Here is a 15,842-nt window from a genome sequence, read left to right on the forward strand (position 1 = left end):
CCCCCCCACACCACCACCACCCGAAAGCTCGGAGGGGCTTAGACCCTCCGCTGGGGTCCGCTGGGGTGCTGGAAGGACCCGGCGGTAGGTGTGGGTGCGGGCACATCCCGGGTGGAGCTCCCTCCCGCAGCCCGCCGCTGAGCCGAGCAGTCGGAGCCGGCTGACGCCCTCCGAGGACGCGCTGCCCTGTGCCTTTTGCGGAGCCTGGCCCTTGGCAGCCCCAACGCAAACCCCTGCCCCCGGCGGGCCGCCTATCTCGGCAGCAGCCCTGGCCGCCGGGGGGGCGCGCCGGGACCGCGGGGCGCCGCGCAGCGCGGGGGGGAACTTTCCCCGCGCAAGGGGCGACAGGAGGGACAGCCAAAATTCGCCTTTCCCTCCTGCGTGGCCCTCGGAGACGGCAGACCTTCACTGGCCCAAAGGCCCTGCCCTGGGTGGAGGGAACTCTCAGCAACCCCCTGGCGCGCAATGACTCCTCTCCTGCGGGGTCACCCCCGCCCCGGCGTAACCCTGCGCCGCTGACCGCGGGGCGGCCGCGCTTCCCACCTACGCGTCAGCCTCCGGGCGGTCAAAGCCGAACGCAAGGCCCCCGTGTTGCCCTGACCTTACAGCTTTTCAGCGCCAGTTAAAGACAACACCCACCCACCCCCGAGTCGGAGGCTTGGTCTCCAAAATTCTTCCCCCTTCCCTAACACCCCCCCCCCCCCCCGCCCCCACTCCCGCTCCCACTCCCGCTCCCGTCGGTAAGCGCGACCCAACAACTTACACGTTAGACCACCGGGCAGTAATGACACCCCTTCTCCCTCCCGCCCCCCGAAGCGTCGTACTAAGTCTCTGATCCTGCATGAAAACACAAGGGTTACTAATCACACAGTTTAAGGTAGATTTCATATTTATTTAAATATTTATCAAGTACTCAAAAATGTATTACACTTGAGCATACAAAATGAATCCAGTTTCTAATCAGAATGATTTAAATCCTTGTATTAGACTTTTAACTTTTTTTTTTTTTTAATGTTCTCTGTACTGTCGAAATGGTTTGTCTCTATAGCTGAGCTTGCTCAGGGTGGGCTGAGATGGTGAGGAGGGAGGAAAAAGAAGGTTATGTTAAGAAAACATTAGGGTTTGGAGTGACTGTCATGCAAACCAACTTGTCTTTGTCAGACTAAAAATCTCTGTATATTCCAGTTAAGGGTTTCTTAAAGCAAGCCCTTGTCTTGTGCTGGCCAGGAGCACTAGGGAGCACTTGGATTGGAGCAAAAACAACCCTTTCCTATGTTTGTGGGGGTTTGTGGTTTTTTGTGGGTTTTTTTTTTTTTGCTTCTCCTCCTCCTCCTTCTTCTTTCTACTTATCCCCAAAAAATCGCCCACATTTCTAGCTTTCACCACCCTCTCCCCCACGAATTAAAAAAGGAAGAAAAGAGGGAGTGAAGAGAGGGAAGTCGACAGAAAATAAGGAACACCATTCGTGCAATTTCATAGCAATATCCCCTCAATATATTCCTCCTGCAGCATTTTTCAATCGTTTTGACAGCAGACACTGATAAATAATGGTCATACTTGACTTGTTAAGCAAAAAGCGTCCCTTTTATCAGGAGCTTATACTTAAAGTACAGGTCACTTCAACAATCTCAACAACGAGGCTTTGGTATACAGCACTTTCTTTCTTTTTATTATTATTTTAAAAATAATGGAACTCAGCAAAAAGCCTGAGCTCACAGTTCTTTAGATGTCTTAACGTCAAGTCAGATCATGCCTAGAGTAATATCATTTTTAAGGGCAAGGGATGGGGTGGGGGAAACACTAACAAGAGAGTTTCTAACGTTATCGATTGAAAGCTAAGGCATCCAACTAGCCCTGATATAGTTGTTGAAACGGAATTTACAAGCTGGTCGTGAATACTTGCAATAAAATATCACACTCCTTTTATTCACTAACGACCTGCTTTGCATGCAATATTTTATTTCAGGTATTTTAGCTGCTAACTTGTAAATATTTAGAAGAGGGAACTTTGTTCATTATTTAATATTAATATTATTATTATTTTCTCTATTCCAAACGCTTATTTAGTGAAATAGTCCTGAAGATATAATAATTCTACATATGGCGCTTTTATTTCACATAATATTTAAGAAAAAAAAGGACAAAAACCACATAGAATTAGACATATAATTCAAAGACCACGGTACAACCTTTTCTTTTTTTTTTTCTTTTTTTCTTTTTCTTTTTTTTTTTCTTCAGCAAACAAAAAAATAGTCAAATGACATGAAAAGTGGCAAGTCTTCCGATAATAAATAATAAATTACTTTATAATTTTGCAATGCAAGAGCAAACAAAAAGGATGGGTTTTTTTCTTTTTCTTTTCTCTTTTTCTTTTTTTTTTTTTTTTTTTTACTTTTTCCTCTTTATTTCTAGAGAGTGAGAGAGAAAGAGTAAGAGAGAAAAACAGTCGTTTTAACGAATGACTATACACATCTTTGGGGGAGGGGAAGGTTCTTGGACGGACACATTTCAAACACAATCCCGAGACGCTTTGTGGCAAAATAGAGGTATACCTTGTTGCAATGCTTTTACAAATTGGTTTTTAAAGAATAATTCAAAAACCTATTTTTAATCGCTTTAACTTGATAGAGAGTGGATCTCAACTAAACAAAATCAAATCCCCACTACAGTACATGCTAGAAGAGACCCAGGAAACAACCCCTTGTTAAGAGTCAACTAAAAACAACATTGCAAACCAATGCAGCTCCACCTTCCTGCAATGAATCTTTCAACAATGCAAGGCTAAATAGTCTCTTTCCTGATGATGAAAAACCTACTGGAGCTCCTTTTGGCAAGGCAATCACCAATATAGAAACAGCACCATTCGGATTGGGAGGGACTGGATAGGAAGTCCCTCTACCTTGCTCTCTAAGATGTGCAGTCAAATGAATTTTTTTTTTCTTTTTTCTTTTTTTTTTTTTGAGATCCACGAGTACAAATGCTTTACGTTTTGAAAACGTCTTTTCGATCCCCTTAAGATAATTGAATAGCACAGTTTGTTTTACTTTGTTGGTTTTTTGTTGTTGTTGGTTTTTGTGTGGTTTTTTTCTTTTTTTTTTTTTTTTTTTTTTTTTTTTAGTATTTATTCTAGTAAGATCCCATGATTGTCTTCACAGTGTTGCTACCATATTACCTTGTCTTTTCAAACATGACTCCGTTCATTTCATGAAGCAGTTCCTTGCTAGGTTCATTACAGGGTTGTTAAATACTTTCCCCCCTAAATTTCGGAGTCTCAACACGATCACTTTCCCACTCTTTCCAACAGGGGTGAGGGTAAGGGCAGAAACAACACAACAGAAAACTGAATGCATGTTCCTCATGCCTCAATAGGACTGGCTACCATACTGTTGGGCGTATCTGGCAGCTGAGAGGACATTGATGCTACTTCACTTCCAGTAGAATTGGAACCGGGTCCTCCTTCTGAAAAATTAACCTGCCAAAAAAAAAAAAAAAAAAAAAAAAAAAAAAAAAAAGAAAAATAAGAAAAATAGGTGTTGTTACAACTGTAACAAGCAAAGAAAACTAGCAGGCAAAGGCGAAGAACACAAAAGCAAATACACAGGCACGCAGCCGAACAGCCTGCTATATCTCCGTGGGAGGCTGTGTCACTTTGTTGCTTTGTTTAGCTTCCCCATTGACTTCACTGAAACCTTCTTCAGGCCTTCGGCGAAATCGCCGAAAAAAACAGGTTAAAAAACCCAAAACCAAAAACAACCAACAACCACTTAACAAAAAAAGCCTGAAAAACCAAGCAAATAAACAAACTTATTAATGAGGCCTTCTTCCCTGTGTTGCAAGAGCGGCAATCCCAACAGGATGTTCTAGTCAATTATTTAAGAGTGCACATGTTTTTTTGACACGAAACTGCAAGATTACTTTTTCCCCGCTTTGTGCACGTACTAAAATAAACCTGGAAGGAGCATCCAGGAGCAGAAGGCATTTGAAACAAACCATTCTCTTTCATTTGTGATTTGAAGTGGGTGCTATCTCTTTTTAACGAGAGTCAGTTTGATAAAAAAGGTCACACTTCTCCATCCTAATGTGCCCCGCAGCTCCCGTTAGTTTAGGAGCAGCGTTGGGAAAAGGCATGATTTGAAGGGTGGAGCTTTGCTAATCCAAAAGCATTTCTTTGGCACCTATTTAGTTGGCCGATCCTGTGATAAAGTCCCTTTCCAGATTAGAGACGTGCCTCGAACCGTGGATGAACTGTCTGTTCCATGCACTATTCTGTAACTCTTTTCAGCGTCAGACATGTCCAATATATAAATAGTCACCTATTTATCTAATGTTCTATCTACCTATATGTGTAGGTAGGGCTATCCATCTTTCATCCTGCGCCCCCCCCCCCCCCCCCCCCGCCCACGAACTACTCCATACAAAAACTCACTGTATCAAAGGTTTTTAAAGTCTCCTATCCTGCTAAGGCACAATAAGTAAGGCAGCCGAAGGAGATCAATTTTTCTTGTGTCTGCTTGACAGCTTGATTAAAGCAGGAAAACCGGTGGTTGCTCTAGAGGTACGATGATGCAAACAGCCCTGCTGCTGTTCTACAGCTTCCTGAGCAAGCACAGTGTGCACGCTGCAGCCTGCCACCGGGCAAAAGAAAATCGATTCTGCAAGAGAGTGATACTGATCTGAAAAAGTCTAGAAACAATTCTAGACATAGCTACAAAACTTTGTCTTCCACTGCTTCATGTAAAAAAAAAAATGCCTAAGAGCTCAAAAAAGGGTCTATATGTTAATTTTTCATCATTAAGTATTATTTTGAATCACTGAAAAACCACACGCCATGTACCTGATTATTTATAAAGATCTGGTTTTAGCACACTTAGGTCAGGAAATTCAGTTAAGGCTGAACTTCTGTCCTTAATTCACCTTGTAGAGCCTAAGTATTGCAGATTATATGGTCCCGTATGAGCTGCCAAATGACGTAGGCATAAGGAAGTGAGTTAAAAACTGTATTTATTCTAAAAGGTCTGTTTTCTTTTGGCTTAAGGCAGTTTACTATATTGTTTGAATTTTTCACGTGAATAAATACTAACAATTCCCTTTCCAAAACACAACATTTAATGTAATCTATATGTATGTGTATATAGATATATAAAGTGATATCTAGAGGTACAGGTTTAAAACAAGGACTTCAAAAATGTAATCGAGCTATTCATGTGTTTGTGACAAATCAAGGGCACAGGCTGACATTGCAATCATATATTTAAAATCCACCCTACTGCATTAAGGCAAAATTGGTCCGAAGGGGGGAGGGGCAGATTTTAGAAACTGCTTTCACAAATGTACATGAAATTAAGTGACACGTGAAGAATGTTTTTAATTTTCTGGATAAGGGTGCTTTCAGTTTTCAAGAGTGTGCGAGCTCAGTTAGTCTCAGACCCCGGTCGGGCCTTATCTAGTCCCCACTCCACCCGGAAAGAGCTCTGCTGTGCACTAAGGTAGATGTTGCACCAAGTCCTATTAAATCATATAGTTCGCTGCATTTACAGGGTGCCATCATGCCCACCTCTCAATTTCAGGAAAACCTGTCTAGTCCGGGTTGCTCATCTCACTGAGGGCATCCGGCACGTTTAGGGAATCCCCCATTGCCCTGCCTCGAGTACAGGCTGGTCTGCTTTGGCTGGGAACCGACACTTACTAGTTGCTGAAAAGCAGGTTGGTCTATGTCACTCTGCAATGCGAAGTCACTCAGTACTTTCCAGGGCGGCTGGTAACTCTGCACCTCCACTGGGTTCGCCTGTAAACCGCCGTCATGTCTCTCCGGACTAGCAGCCACCATCGGAGTTCCTGTCATCCCCTGGATATTCTGTAAATAGCCGGGGAAAGATGTTAATGATCTTGGTTAACTATATTGTATATAAGCGCAGAGTCAATAAACTGCTTTCTATCTTATCTATACAGTCGCTTGTATTTGCTTTGTTAATCTGCTGTGAATGTCTTACTCTATTCTACTCCAGGTCAGCCTATTTCTACCCGCTGCATTTATCACGGTGGAAGTTTACTTTCTTTCCCTTTAATCCTCCTATTTCTCTCAAGGCATACCCCCTCCGCCCCAAGCTTTCTCAAACACGAGCAGCCTGTACCTTGGCTGCCGATCGGCACAAGAAACGGTTAATCATGCTGCTTTTCCACTTCGCATCCAGGCCGGTTTTTTTTCTGAGCAACTTTAACTGGATCGTATATCCACTGTACGGCAAACCTGGGGTACGCCAATACCGCGATCTTCCCCCCGCATCCCCTCACTCCCACCTCAAAAAAAAAAAAAAAAAAAAAAAAAAAAAGGAACCCTCAGCCCTCCCAGTGGAGCAGGCACTGCGTACAAAATAACTCCGAGCCTCGACGAATAGATTGTTCAGGCGAGTTAATAACATCGTGTTTTATTGCATTCCAACACGGTAAAATGAAACTCCTTAAATTCCACTTAACTAGGCAGCCTTATGAATTAATAGTCATTCTTAGGTCAGTCAATATACACAGGGAGAATAACAGACTCTTCTTCAAGTGGATTAATAACAGCAGGGGAAAAAAGGGGGATAAAAAAAAGGAAAAAAGTTAACTTGAAATGGAGACAGCCAGTCTGCTCTGCTGAACCCAGTGCTTTCCACTTGTTTGCATCACACGTGCATATATATGCCTGCAGACAAGTACTTAATATTATATCTGCGTGGAAACTATATGTATTTTGAGTAACTTGTAAACAGGAAGGTAATTAAAAAAATTGCACCGCATTTGTCTTATTCTACAGTAAGAGCACTTAGACACACACACACATCGTAGTGCATGAAATGCTAAGAAAATACATCAAATTTCCTTTTGGTTTTACTTGTGGGTTTACTCCTATGTAAAACCATTGAAGAGGGCAAAAGCGTCATTTTCCCCTTCAGAAGTTCTTTGCATTTGCAATACAAATATTTCACAAGGCTGGGCTTTTTATGTCCCATAAGCTCTGCAGGTCGCTATTCATGCTGCAGAGAAGTGTGTCCTCAACCCCACCAAAAGACATACTCGCTTGAGCAGCCTATATCGGCTCCTCGCTGTGGTCTGTTTTAATTGCACTTACAGCAGAAACAAGCGGCTAATAGTGAAATGGTACCCTTTTCTTTGTTTTAAGGGAGCTCCCACAAAACCAAAAGCGTCAAACCGACCCCAGAAACTGGCCGGGCTGGCCATAGCCCAGGCGTTTCTCCTTGGAAAGGAAGGCAGCACACGGTCAGAGGCAGAAACCACTTACAGTTTTGTCATTGGGTTGCTGCTGCTGAAGCTGCTTCATCATAATGCTCCTTTTTTTGTCCTTGCACCTCTTGTTTTGAAACCAAACCCTGATGACCCTCGGGCTGAGGCCAGTCATTTCTACCAGTTGCTCTTTCATGAGGGCGTCAGGTCTGGGGTTGGCAGCATAGCAGGTCCTCAAGGTGTGAAGCTGTTTTTCATTAAGGACAGTCCGGACTCGGGTGGTCTTCTCGGGCTGCTTGTGGACATGGGGTCGCAAAGCTGGCTGTCTGGCAGAGATAGGTTCTGCTGTAAGGAAAGGGGAAGGAAGGAACAGGATCCCCATGAGTAGGAAGCAGGGAGTCTGCAGAGGCTATGAATCTAAGCTGGTGGGACAAGGGGAGGCGGGGGGTGGGGGGCGGGTGGGTGATGAACCCTCTTTCAGAGGCCATTCAAGCAGTCAGATCTATTGGTGCTCCTGCAGCCTCCTCTGCTTTATGCGCTGGTGGAGTGACAGGACTGACATTTCTGACTCCACAGATAATTAATTTGCAAAAACAAACCACCCCCCTAAAACCTTTAATGACAGAAGCTTGAACCTGCGTGAGACTTGACAGGGGAGGGCGAGTTCTCTAAGGTGTGCGTGCTCTAGGAAAGGAGGGGGAGGGTTTTACGTATTTATTTCCTGACAGATCACCAAAACAGATTTTTGGCCCGAAAATTACTGAAGAAATCCTTCTTAAATTAATCACAATTCGGGACTGCTTCTTGTATACTGAATCTAGCTCAGTTTAGCCAGAGGCTGCGGTAAAGTGCAACAGCTCCCGGCATTTTGATGCTTCCAAATCCAAGTAAACCAAGCCATATCCGCTGCACCGTGACAGTGGAGGAAAGCCCTCTGAGAGCCCCGTATCCCAGAGCTCGGAAGACGGGTGTCTATCTTAGAAAGCAGAGGTGCTAGGCGAATTTATGTCGGCTTTTGATGAATACTTAGAAAGAATGAATGTTTCGTCAATTCTTTACAAGGGGAACAAGCCTAGCAACTCGTTTGCCAAGAAATGCAAACCTACGGGTAGCGTCACATCAAGAGCTAAAAGTGTTCGTGTGATTGTGCTATTCTGCTGTATATTGTGTAGCTGTAGCTATCTACTTGTAATCTGAGCCAGTCAAATAAAAAATAAAAACACTACTTTCTTCCCCCCCCCCTAAAACCCTTGTTAGCTAATGCTCAGAAGTGCTTGGGTTTGTACCATCGGGTTCCGACTTTTCTGATTATAGCAATAAATCAGCAAATGCGATCAAGATAATACAAAGGTTTCAAATCTTAGCAGCATTGGCAGCATTGTACCTGCCGACACAATACACTTTTCGGAGACAAGGACAAATAGGCTATAGGGAGCACGCACAATCTCTTTAAAATTTTGCCGTGATCAGCTGTGGGATTATTTCTCCCTATATATAGATATGTCACCTGAAAGAGGCTCAGAAGCGGGAAGCAAGCCCGTGTTTGTAAGTAACCTTTCGAGTTACACTTACTTGCACAGCAATAACGCCGGCTAACTTTGTAGGCTAACCAGCCTAGTTTGCCTCAGAGACGTGTCCCTTCCTAAAGCTAAGCGTCCCCGGGTGTCTGATGTACCCGTCGAGAACTAAAAGTGTAAGTAAAGTTGTAAGGCGGAGACTCTGAAGTTACAATACTGAGTTTTAAGATGAAATTCTCATCAAATCACATAAAACGTTTCAAGAGGCAGAGTCACTTTAAAAGGCAATTACCGAAGATTAGCTTGTTGACAGTTTTAAATTACAGCCTAAGTGCTCGCCTGTAGTTATGAAGTCTATCTTTTCGGCCCCTGCTTCCACCAGTGCTTAGAACAGCTTTTCCACATGCGCCTGAGGCAGAGAGGTCTGCGCTTTGCCGGAGACCTGCTCCCTGCAGCGGCTCGTCCCTCTCCGACATCGGCTCCCGGCTGCCGCGGGCTCGGGCGGGGGGGATGGGACGGGACGGAACGGGACACGGCTTCCGCGCCCTGTGCATGGCCGGAGCGGGAGGGGCGCAGGCTGGCGGGGGTGCGGCCCCCTGCGCAGGTGTCTCCGCCTCACGCGTACCGCCTGCGCGGGCGCTTCTGACAGCAGCGGGACCCGCGGCAGCCCCGGGCGAGGGGCGCGCACGCTCGGGGCCGCCTCTCCGCGGGTGCGCGTGTCCCGCTGCCAGCGGCGGGCCGCCTCGCCAGGCGCCGGGCCGGGTGGCGCCGAACCCCGCGGGCTCCCGCGGCGCCGGGTGCGGGCGGTACCTGCCATCTGCAGCGGCCGGGCGGGGTGCAGGGGGCTGAGCGGGTCCCCGGTGCCCAGGCTGGCCCGCTCCACCACGTCGTGGTCCGCCCGGCAGAAGAGGCCGTCCTCCCGCAGCGCGAATTCATCGCCGGGGATGAGCTGGCGGCTGCAGGCCACGCAGCGGAAACACTCGATGTGGTACACCTTGGCGCGGGCGCGCATCACGAAGTCATTCTTGCTGAAGCCGATGCTGCACTTGGCGCACTTGATGCCGTATAACCTGAGCGGGGCCCAGTCCAGAAAGAAGGAGAAGGGAGGGAAGGAGGGAGAGCACGGAAGGGGGAAGGGGGAGGGCAGGGAAGGGCGGAGGGGGGAGAAAGGAAGGGGAAAAAGAAAGAGAGGTTTTCACTCCCGCTCGTGGGCAGCCCCGTGGCCCCGCGCCACACGCACTCCACTAGTTAAACAGGCCTTGAAAATACAGAAGCCAGAAGAGGAAACAAAACAGATTCGCTTGCTGCTGGTGCCCTGATCCCCACGCCGTAAAAAGGCGGTGGGGACCAGGAGACACCGGTGGGCAAGGAGAGGGAGGAGGGAAGGCGCGACGGAGGTGGAAGGAGAAACAGGGGAGGAAACAAAAAAAGCGACCCCCTTCCTTCCCGAGTAGACGCCGACCTTTCCCTCCTGCCCCAGCGCCCGGGCTGCAGCAGGCGAGGGGCCGTCCCTGCCCTCTCCTTCCCTCCCCACGGCAGGGGGACTTGACCTAGCCTGGCCCGGGGCTGAACCGGACCTCCCGGGTACGCCGGGGAAAGGCAAGGATGGAGAAACTGCCATCCGCTCCCCACGCACAAACCCTCCAGCCTCACCAAACGGTGCTGTTTCTGGAGGAGCCCACTCGGGGCTTGTGCCACTTAATGCGTGCCCGGGCCGCCGGCAGCTGCACCTCTGGGCCGCGGCAGGGGCGGCTCTGCCAGCGGCCGGGGCTCTTTCCCTTATCCCCTCTCAACGGGTTCATTTTATACCGCAATACAGGCGTTCACACGCACCTCCTTACATATATACACGCTCACATATACAGAAGTGCGACTCCCCTCCCCCGCCCCCTACTAAAAGGCATTTTGGGTGCTTTGGCTCTGCTGCCTGACTCTGCCCCAGCCTCCCTGCCCCGTCTCTCCTCCGGCTGACACCCCCACTTTGGGCCGGGGCTCAAGCCTTCCGGCAGGAGTGAGAGGGCAACTTCTCGCTGACAGCCCCACGCGGCAACTAATGGGTCTGTGGGGTGGGTGGCAGGTTCCCTGTCTCCCGTGGAGGAGAGGAGGACAGCTCACCCATCAGTAGGTGACCAGGAGAAAACGCACCAACCCGGGTGTCTGGAACTACAGTCAGTCTCCCGGCTCCCACCAAGCGCTCCTTAGCCATCCTTCTTGGTATTAAGTAAAATTAACATATTTCCGCAAATGTACGCACGCGTATATACGCACACGATCCACGGAACTGTAAAAGCTCTTCCTAAAACATCCCCACACGTTTCCTTACTAGTACACTTCCTTAGACATACAGTCTGTAATGTATGCTTGTGGGTACAGATGTTTATTTACACACATCTTCAGCTGCTCTATCTGTGGAGGTGTGCTAATCCTATATTCAGAGCTACATGTTTCCAAACTGTAAGGTTTTGAGAAGAAAAAAACCCAAACAGCTAAACAGCAAAAGAACAGGGCGATCGCACAGTGTATGCGTTAATCGGTACAATAGGTACAAAAGTTGGGGGTGGGGTGTGTGTGCCCACATGTCTTACAATTATAGATTGGCTCACGGTCTAATTCGAAGTCGGCTTGCACATGAAATGTATTCCGTATTAACTTAAAAGAGAAGCATTTTTTTCCCCTTATTAAATTTCGACTACTGAGTTCTAGCAGGAGACAAGTGAGCACATCTAAGTCCCAACTTCCCTTTCATCTGAAATAACTGAAGGGACAACATTTAAAAGCACGGCTCCACAGTGCGTTTAAAAGGAAAGAAAGAAAGAAAGAAAGAAAGAAAGAAAGAAAGAAAGAAAGAAAGAAAGAAAGAAAGAAAGAAAGAAGGAAAGAAAGAAAGAAAGAAAGAAGGAAAGAAAGAAAGAAAGAAAGAGAAAGAAAGAAAGAAAGAAAGAAAAAGAGAAAGAAAGAGAAAGAAAGAGAAAGAAAGAAAGAAAGAAAGAGAAAGAAAGAAAGAGAAAGAAAGAAAGAGAAAGAAAGAAAGAAAGAAAGAAGAAAGAAGAAAGAAGAAAGAAGGTTGGCTGTTTTTTGTTTTTTGCCATGGTAAAACTTTGAAAATAATCTCACAACGACTTGAAGAAATGATCTGCTTATGAATTGTGCACTGGAGAAAGAAAGACTCAAGTGTTTTATTTCAATTCAGAATTGCGAAGAAACTAGAAAAGATATGTTAGGTGGCTATGGAGGTACTTGCTTCCAAAACTTTCTGTAAAAAACTATATTGTCCGTACCGCAGTGTCATGCAAAGTTCTGGTTTGGCAAACCCAGTAAGCGACACTGAAATGGATCAGCATGACCCAGGAGCACAAAAAATAAACACACTCGAAATTCCTGCTTTGGTTTCTCTATAGTGTCAGGATTGGCAACTCTCACATTTTATCTGTTACCAGATTTTAATGTGAGGAAGGAAGCGGTTCCATTATCTAAATATACCCAATTGTTCGCGAACAGATGATGGGCAATTTGATCTGCTCTGTCTAATTCATCAGTACAGATAAGATAAGAAAGAAAAGGCAGTCAGATATCACCAAAGGGGTTAATATTTAAAAAGATTAAATGTCAGTTATTTTAGCGAAGAAACATTTTGGTCTAGGTTTTAACCTAGGATCCACAGTAAAGGATCCTTCATTCTGAAGGAAACTTAGGTTTTGCTTTTCTCCCCCCCCCCCCCCCCCCTTTTTTTTTTTCTTTCCCCCCATAGGCCTACTTTAAATAGGTTGTGTTTTGGGTTCTTCCGCCCCCCCCCCCCCCCCCCCCCCCCGCGCCGTGTATTTATTTTTAAGGCATACATGCCTGAAGTGCCTTTCTTATGAATGCCATTATGCTTTTGCAAAAACAGAGAGGTGCATTTCTCAGGTTGTGTTAGAAAGCGATCAGTTCCGTCTTGCCCGCAATATCTACACTGTTGAAAATATTCTCCATTACCTACGATTTCCCACTTTTTTAGAATCACAGAATGCATTGCCAAAGTCCTCAGGAGGGTCCCACACAGTCGCTAGCCGTTCCCGAATGCGGTTTTGTTTATACATAAATTTGCATTTGAATCTGTGGAACAAAAAACTTGACTCTAACTTTTTTACTCGCCTGTCTATCTATAGAGAAGTCACAATTGTCTTTTCACCCTCTTTCTCACCATTTATCTTCTTCCTGCCTCTGTCAGATTTATAAAGTTAAAAAAAAAATCTCACCGAAGAATTAAACAACGTAAATGGCGTACCTGATATAATCTCTTTTACAGTAGGTTTTGCCATCCCTAACAAAGCACGTACAGGTCTCGTCCAAATACTGATTACACTCTGCACACTTCAAACACGCCGCATGCCATTCCAAATCCGGAGAAACCCTCAGAATATACTGATCGTGAATCTGATTGCCGCAACCAACACATAGGGAAATCAGGCGTTTTTCTGAAATAAAAATAAATACATGATTGACTAACCGTTTACTCTCCTACAGCGATAAACACACTTTCAGTGTCGTTCTTTTATAGAGCGTACTTTAGGAGTGTTGTTGGTTTGTTGTTGTTGGGTTGTTTGGGGTTTTTTGTTGGTTTTTTTTTGTTTGTTTGTTTTAAAGAGTATAACACTTTTGGATTGTAATTGAAGTGTGCCATCAAAACCTTGCCTTGTTTAGAAAGGAGGCGGAATATATGTTAAAATGCAGATGTGAACAGTCTTCAGGGTGAAGGTCTTCATTTCCCAAGCCTTTCACGGAATCAAAACTCCAAACTCCCTCGTTGTTTTATTTTTATTTTATTGTTTGCATGTTTGAATTCCTTGCCTTACGGGGACAGCACCTATCTGTTTGATTTCATTTTTTAAGAGACTGTGACTGGAAACGATGAATGCGTGGCAGGGTGCTCTTCACATTCAGCCCTTTGCCACAGAAAGGGGACTCAAGGCTGCTAGCAAGAACAAGCATCATTACTGTTGTCACTTGCTCCATTTTGCAAGTCTAATGCTAATTCCCCTAGACAAACTAGGTGCTGGATAGGCAGACAGCCTCACCGCAGTCTAGCACGAGAATTTAAGGCTCCATGTTTGGAGATCCCATTAAAATCATGTCTACTCCCCAAACTTTAAAAGAGAGCAGGACCCCAGGCTATTAACATACAAGGCTACGAGGTTAAAACACAGCAAGCATGCAGGTACGGCAACAAAGGCACCTTCTCTACTATTCAAATGAAGTTCAGCTCTTTAGCAGTTCGCCTGCCTGAGACGATTACAATAGACAGCACATTTATTCCGACAACGGTAAAAATTCCGCCTTACTTTTTGGTGGGTCTCCCATGTCTCCCATATCTGTAAGAGGGTGTAATGTCCACAGTGAAATGGTGTACGGTTTCGTTTTAAGACCCCAAAGTAGGTTTGAGAGCTGTCGCTAAAAAAAAAAAACCAAAACAAACAAAAAAAAAAACCAAACAAAAAAGCAATAACAAAAGGGAAAAAAAACAGAGACTCGAAAAGAAAAAAAAAGGCAAAACAAAACACCACGGGCGTGGGAGAGTTACTGTCAGGGCTGCGGAGAGAGAAGGGGGCGCGCAGTGAGGCGCGGCGCAGTGCCGTGCGGGGCGCGGCGCCGGGAGCGCAGCGAAGTCCGGCCGCGCGGTGCGGTGCGGTGCGGTGCGGTGCGGAAACGGCGCGGTGCGGGAACGGCGCGGCGCGGTGCGGTGCGGTGCGGCGGTGCCGAGCTGGGCGCTGGCGGCTCGGGCACTCGCCTCGCCCTTATCTCTTACTCAAACTTCTCTGCTCCAACTCAGCCCGCTCGCCATTGGCTGACGTCATGCGCGGGGACGTCACGCCTGCGCGGAGCCCATTGGCTGCGGGCGGCGCGGCGCAGCTGTTCTGATTATCATATTTCAGCGTCTGGCGGCGCGGCGGCCCCGGCTCGGGTTCTCGGAGGCAACTTTTCCTCGCTCCTCATTTGTATTTCCTTTTATACTTTCTTCTTGTCGCTCTACTGCATCCCTGCCGCTTATCTCCCGTCACACCTTTCATTCTCCTTCCCGGCCCCGCTCGGGCTCCTCCACCCCTTCCACCTCTCCGTCTTGCCGTGCCATATTTACCATTTCCATACATATATATATATATGTGCGTGTGTATATATATTTTTTTTTTGGGTGGTGGTGTTAATCCAACTGTTTCCTTTCCGAGCGTTTATCTTTCCTAGCCGGGAGCCGCTGCTCCGGCTGGGCGGGCGAAGCTGCGCTGAGCGGGGAGGGCAGGGCGGGCTCCTGGGCATGGCCCCAGCCACGGGCTGGGGCTGTTCGTGCTTCTCCTACAGCCTCCTTCTGCCTTCAAATAGCGGATAAAAGCTTCGTGCATTTTTGTCAAATACAAGATCGAAGAAGGTACAAATATTTGCCTTAAATTATCTTTGAACACTCCCTCCATTCTATTTATGTTTTCTAATCCTTTTAGATCCTTTTCCTTTCTTTCTCCAACCGCCTCCCCCCGCCCCCACCCCCCACCCCCCCCCGCCATCTGTAAATAGAAACGCACCCTGTAGGTTGGCCATGAATGGAGATTTACGGATAAAAGTCAAGAACTTCTGTCTTTCTCTGTGGAGAATGCCGTAACATTCTTATTTAAAAAAAAAAAAAAAAAAAAAAAGGGGGGGGGAGAATACGCGGACTCCGCTGCCGGCGCGGCTGTGCGGCGCTGCTCCCTGGAGGAAACGTGGGAAGCCCGGAGCCGAGAGCCGCGGCCGGGCGCCGTGCGGTGCGGTGCGGTGCCTGGCCCTCCCGCTGCGCACCGGCGCACGGCGCCCCGCAGCCCGCCTCGCCGGGCACCGGCCTCGAGGGGCTGCGGGCTCCAGCGGGCGGTTATCTGAAAGCTTCCCAAAGCAGGCAAAATGCAACTCTCCTGTGGGCACGGATTTCTTTGTGTATGTTTTTCAAAGGGCAGGCTCCGCTTAGGCTCCGCTGTACTTTTCGTTTAGTCTGTGCGCGCAATTGTACCCGCTCCAGCGAGTGTCCACTCCAAACCCTTCTACCACCCCACCCCCCTTTCCACCCCCAACTTAAACGTCCCCTTTCAGTTAGATCCCGATTTTGTG

The 15,842-nt window shown here is 46.9% G+C and overlaps 1 protein-coding gene across 2 annotated transcripts; it reads right to left on the minus strand.

The window, feature by feature from the left end:
- Positions 1–890: 890 nt before the first annotated feature.
- Positions 891–14,500, minus strand: ISL1 (ISL LIM homeobox 1). 2 transcript variants are annotated; one of them, XM_056325762.1, is made up of 6 exons: positions 14,057–14,500; positions 13,003–13,192; positions 9,549–9,808; positions 7,280–7,563; positions 5,687–5,854; positions 891–3,472 (listed from the first exon to the last, which is right to left on the minus strand). In XM_056325762.1, the coding sequence occupies exons 1-6, from the start codon at positions 14,082–14,084 to the stop codon at positions 3,356–3,358; spliced, it is 1,047 nt and encodes a 348-aa protein (XP_056181737.1). In that variant the 5' UTR covers positions 14,085–14,500; the 3' UTR covers positions 891–3,355. The 2 variants fall into 2 exon arrangements, with proteins under 2 accessions (XP_056181737.1, XP_056181736.1); XM_056325761.1 differs by having other exon boundaries at positions 893–3,472; positions 7,280–7,566.
- Between the last annotated feature and the right edge of the window lie 1,342 nt (positions 14,501–15,842).

Source organism: Falco biarmicus, chromosome Z (assembly GCF_023638135.1).
Source record: "Falco biarmicus isolate bFalBia1 chromosome Z, bFalBia1.pri, whole genome shotgun sequence".
NCBI lineage: Eukaryota > Metazoa > Chordata > Aves > Falconiformes > Falconidae > Falco > Falco biarmicus.

What these genes read in the sequence shown, in the direction of transcription:
- ISL1 (XM_056325761.1), bottom strand. Translation starts at nt 14,084, where the DNA reads ATGGGAGACATGGGAGACCCACCAAAAA. An exon ending in CCGGCCGCTGCAGATGGCAG is followed by an intron (nt 7,567 to 9,548) that starts GTACCGCCCGCA and finishes CTTTCCTTACAG; the next exon opens with CAGAACCTATCTCTGCCAGA. An exon ending in AACCTGCTTTTCAGCAACTA is followed by an intron (nt 3,473 to 5,686) that starts GTAAGTGTCGGT and finishes TTTTTTTGGCAG; the next exon opens with GTTAATTTTTCAGAAGGAGG.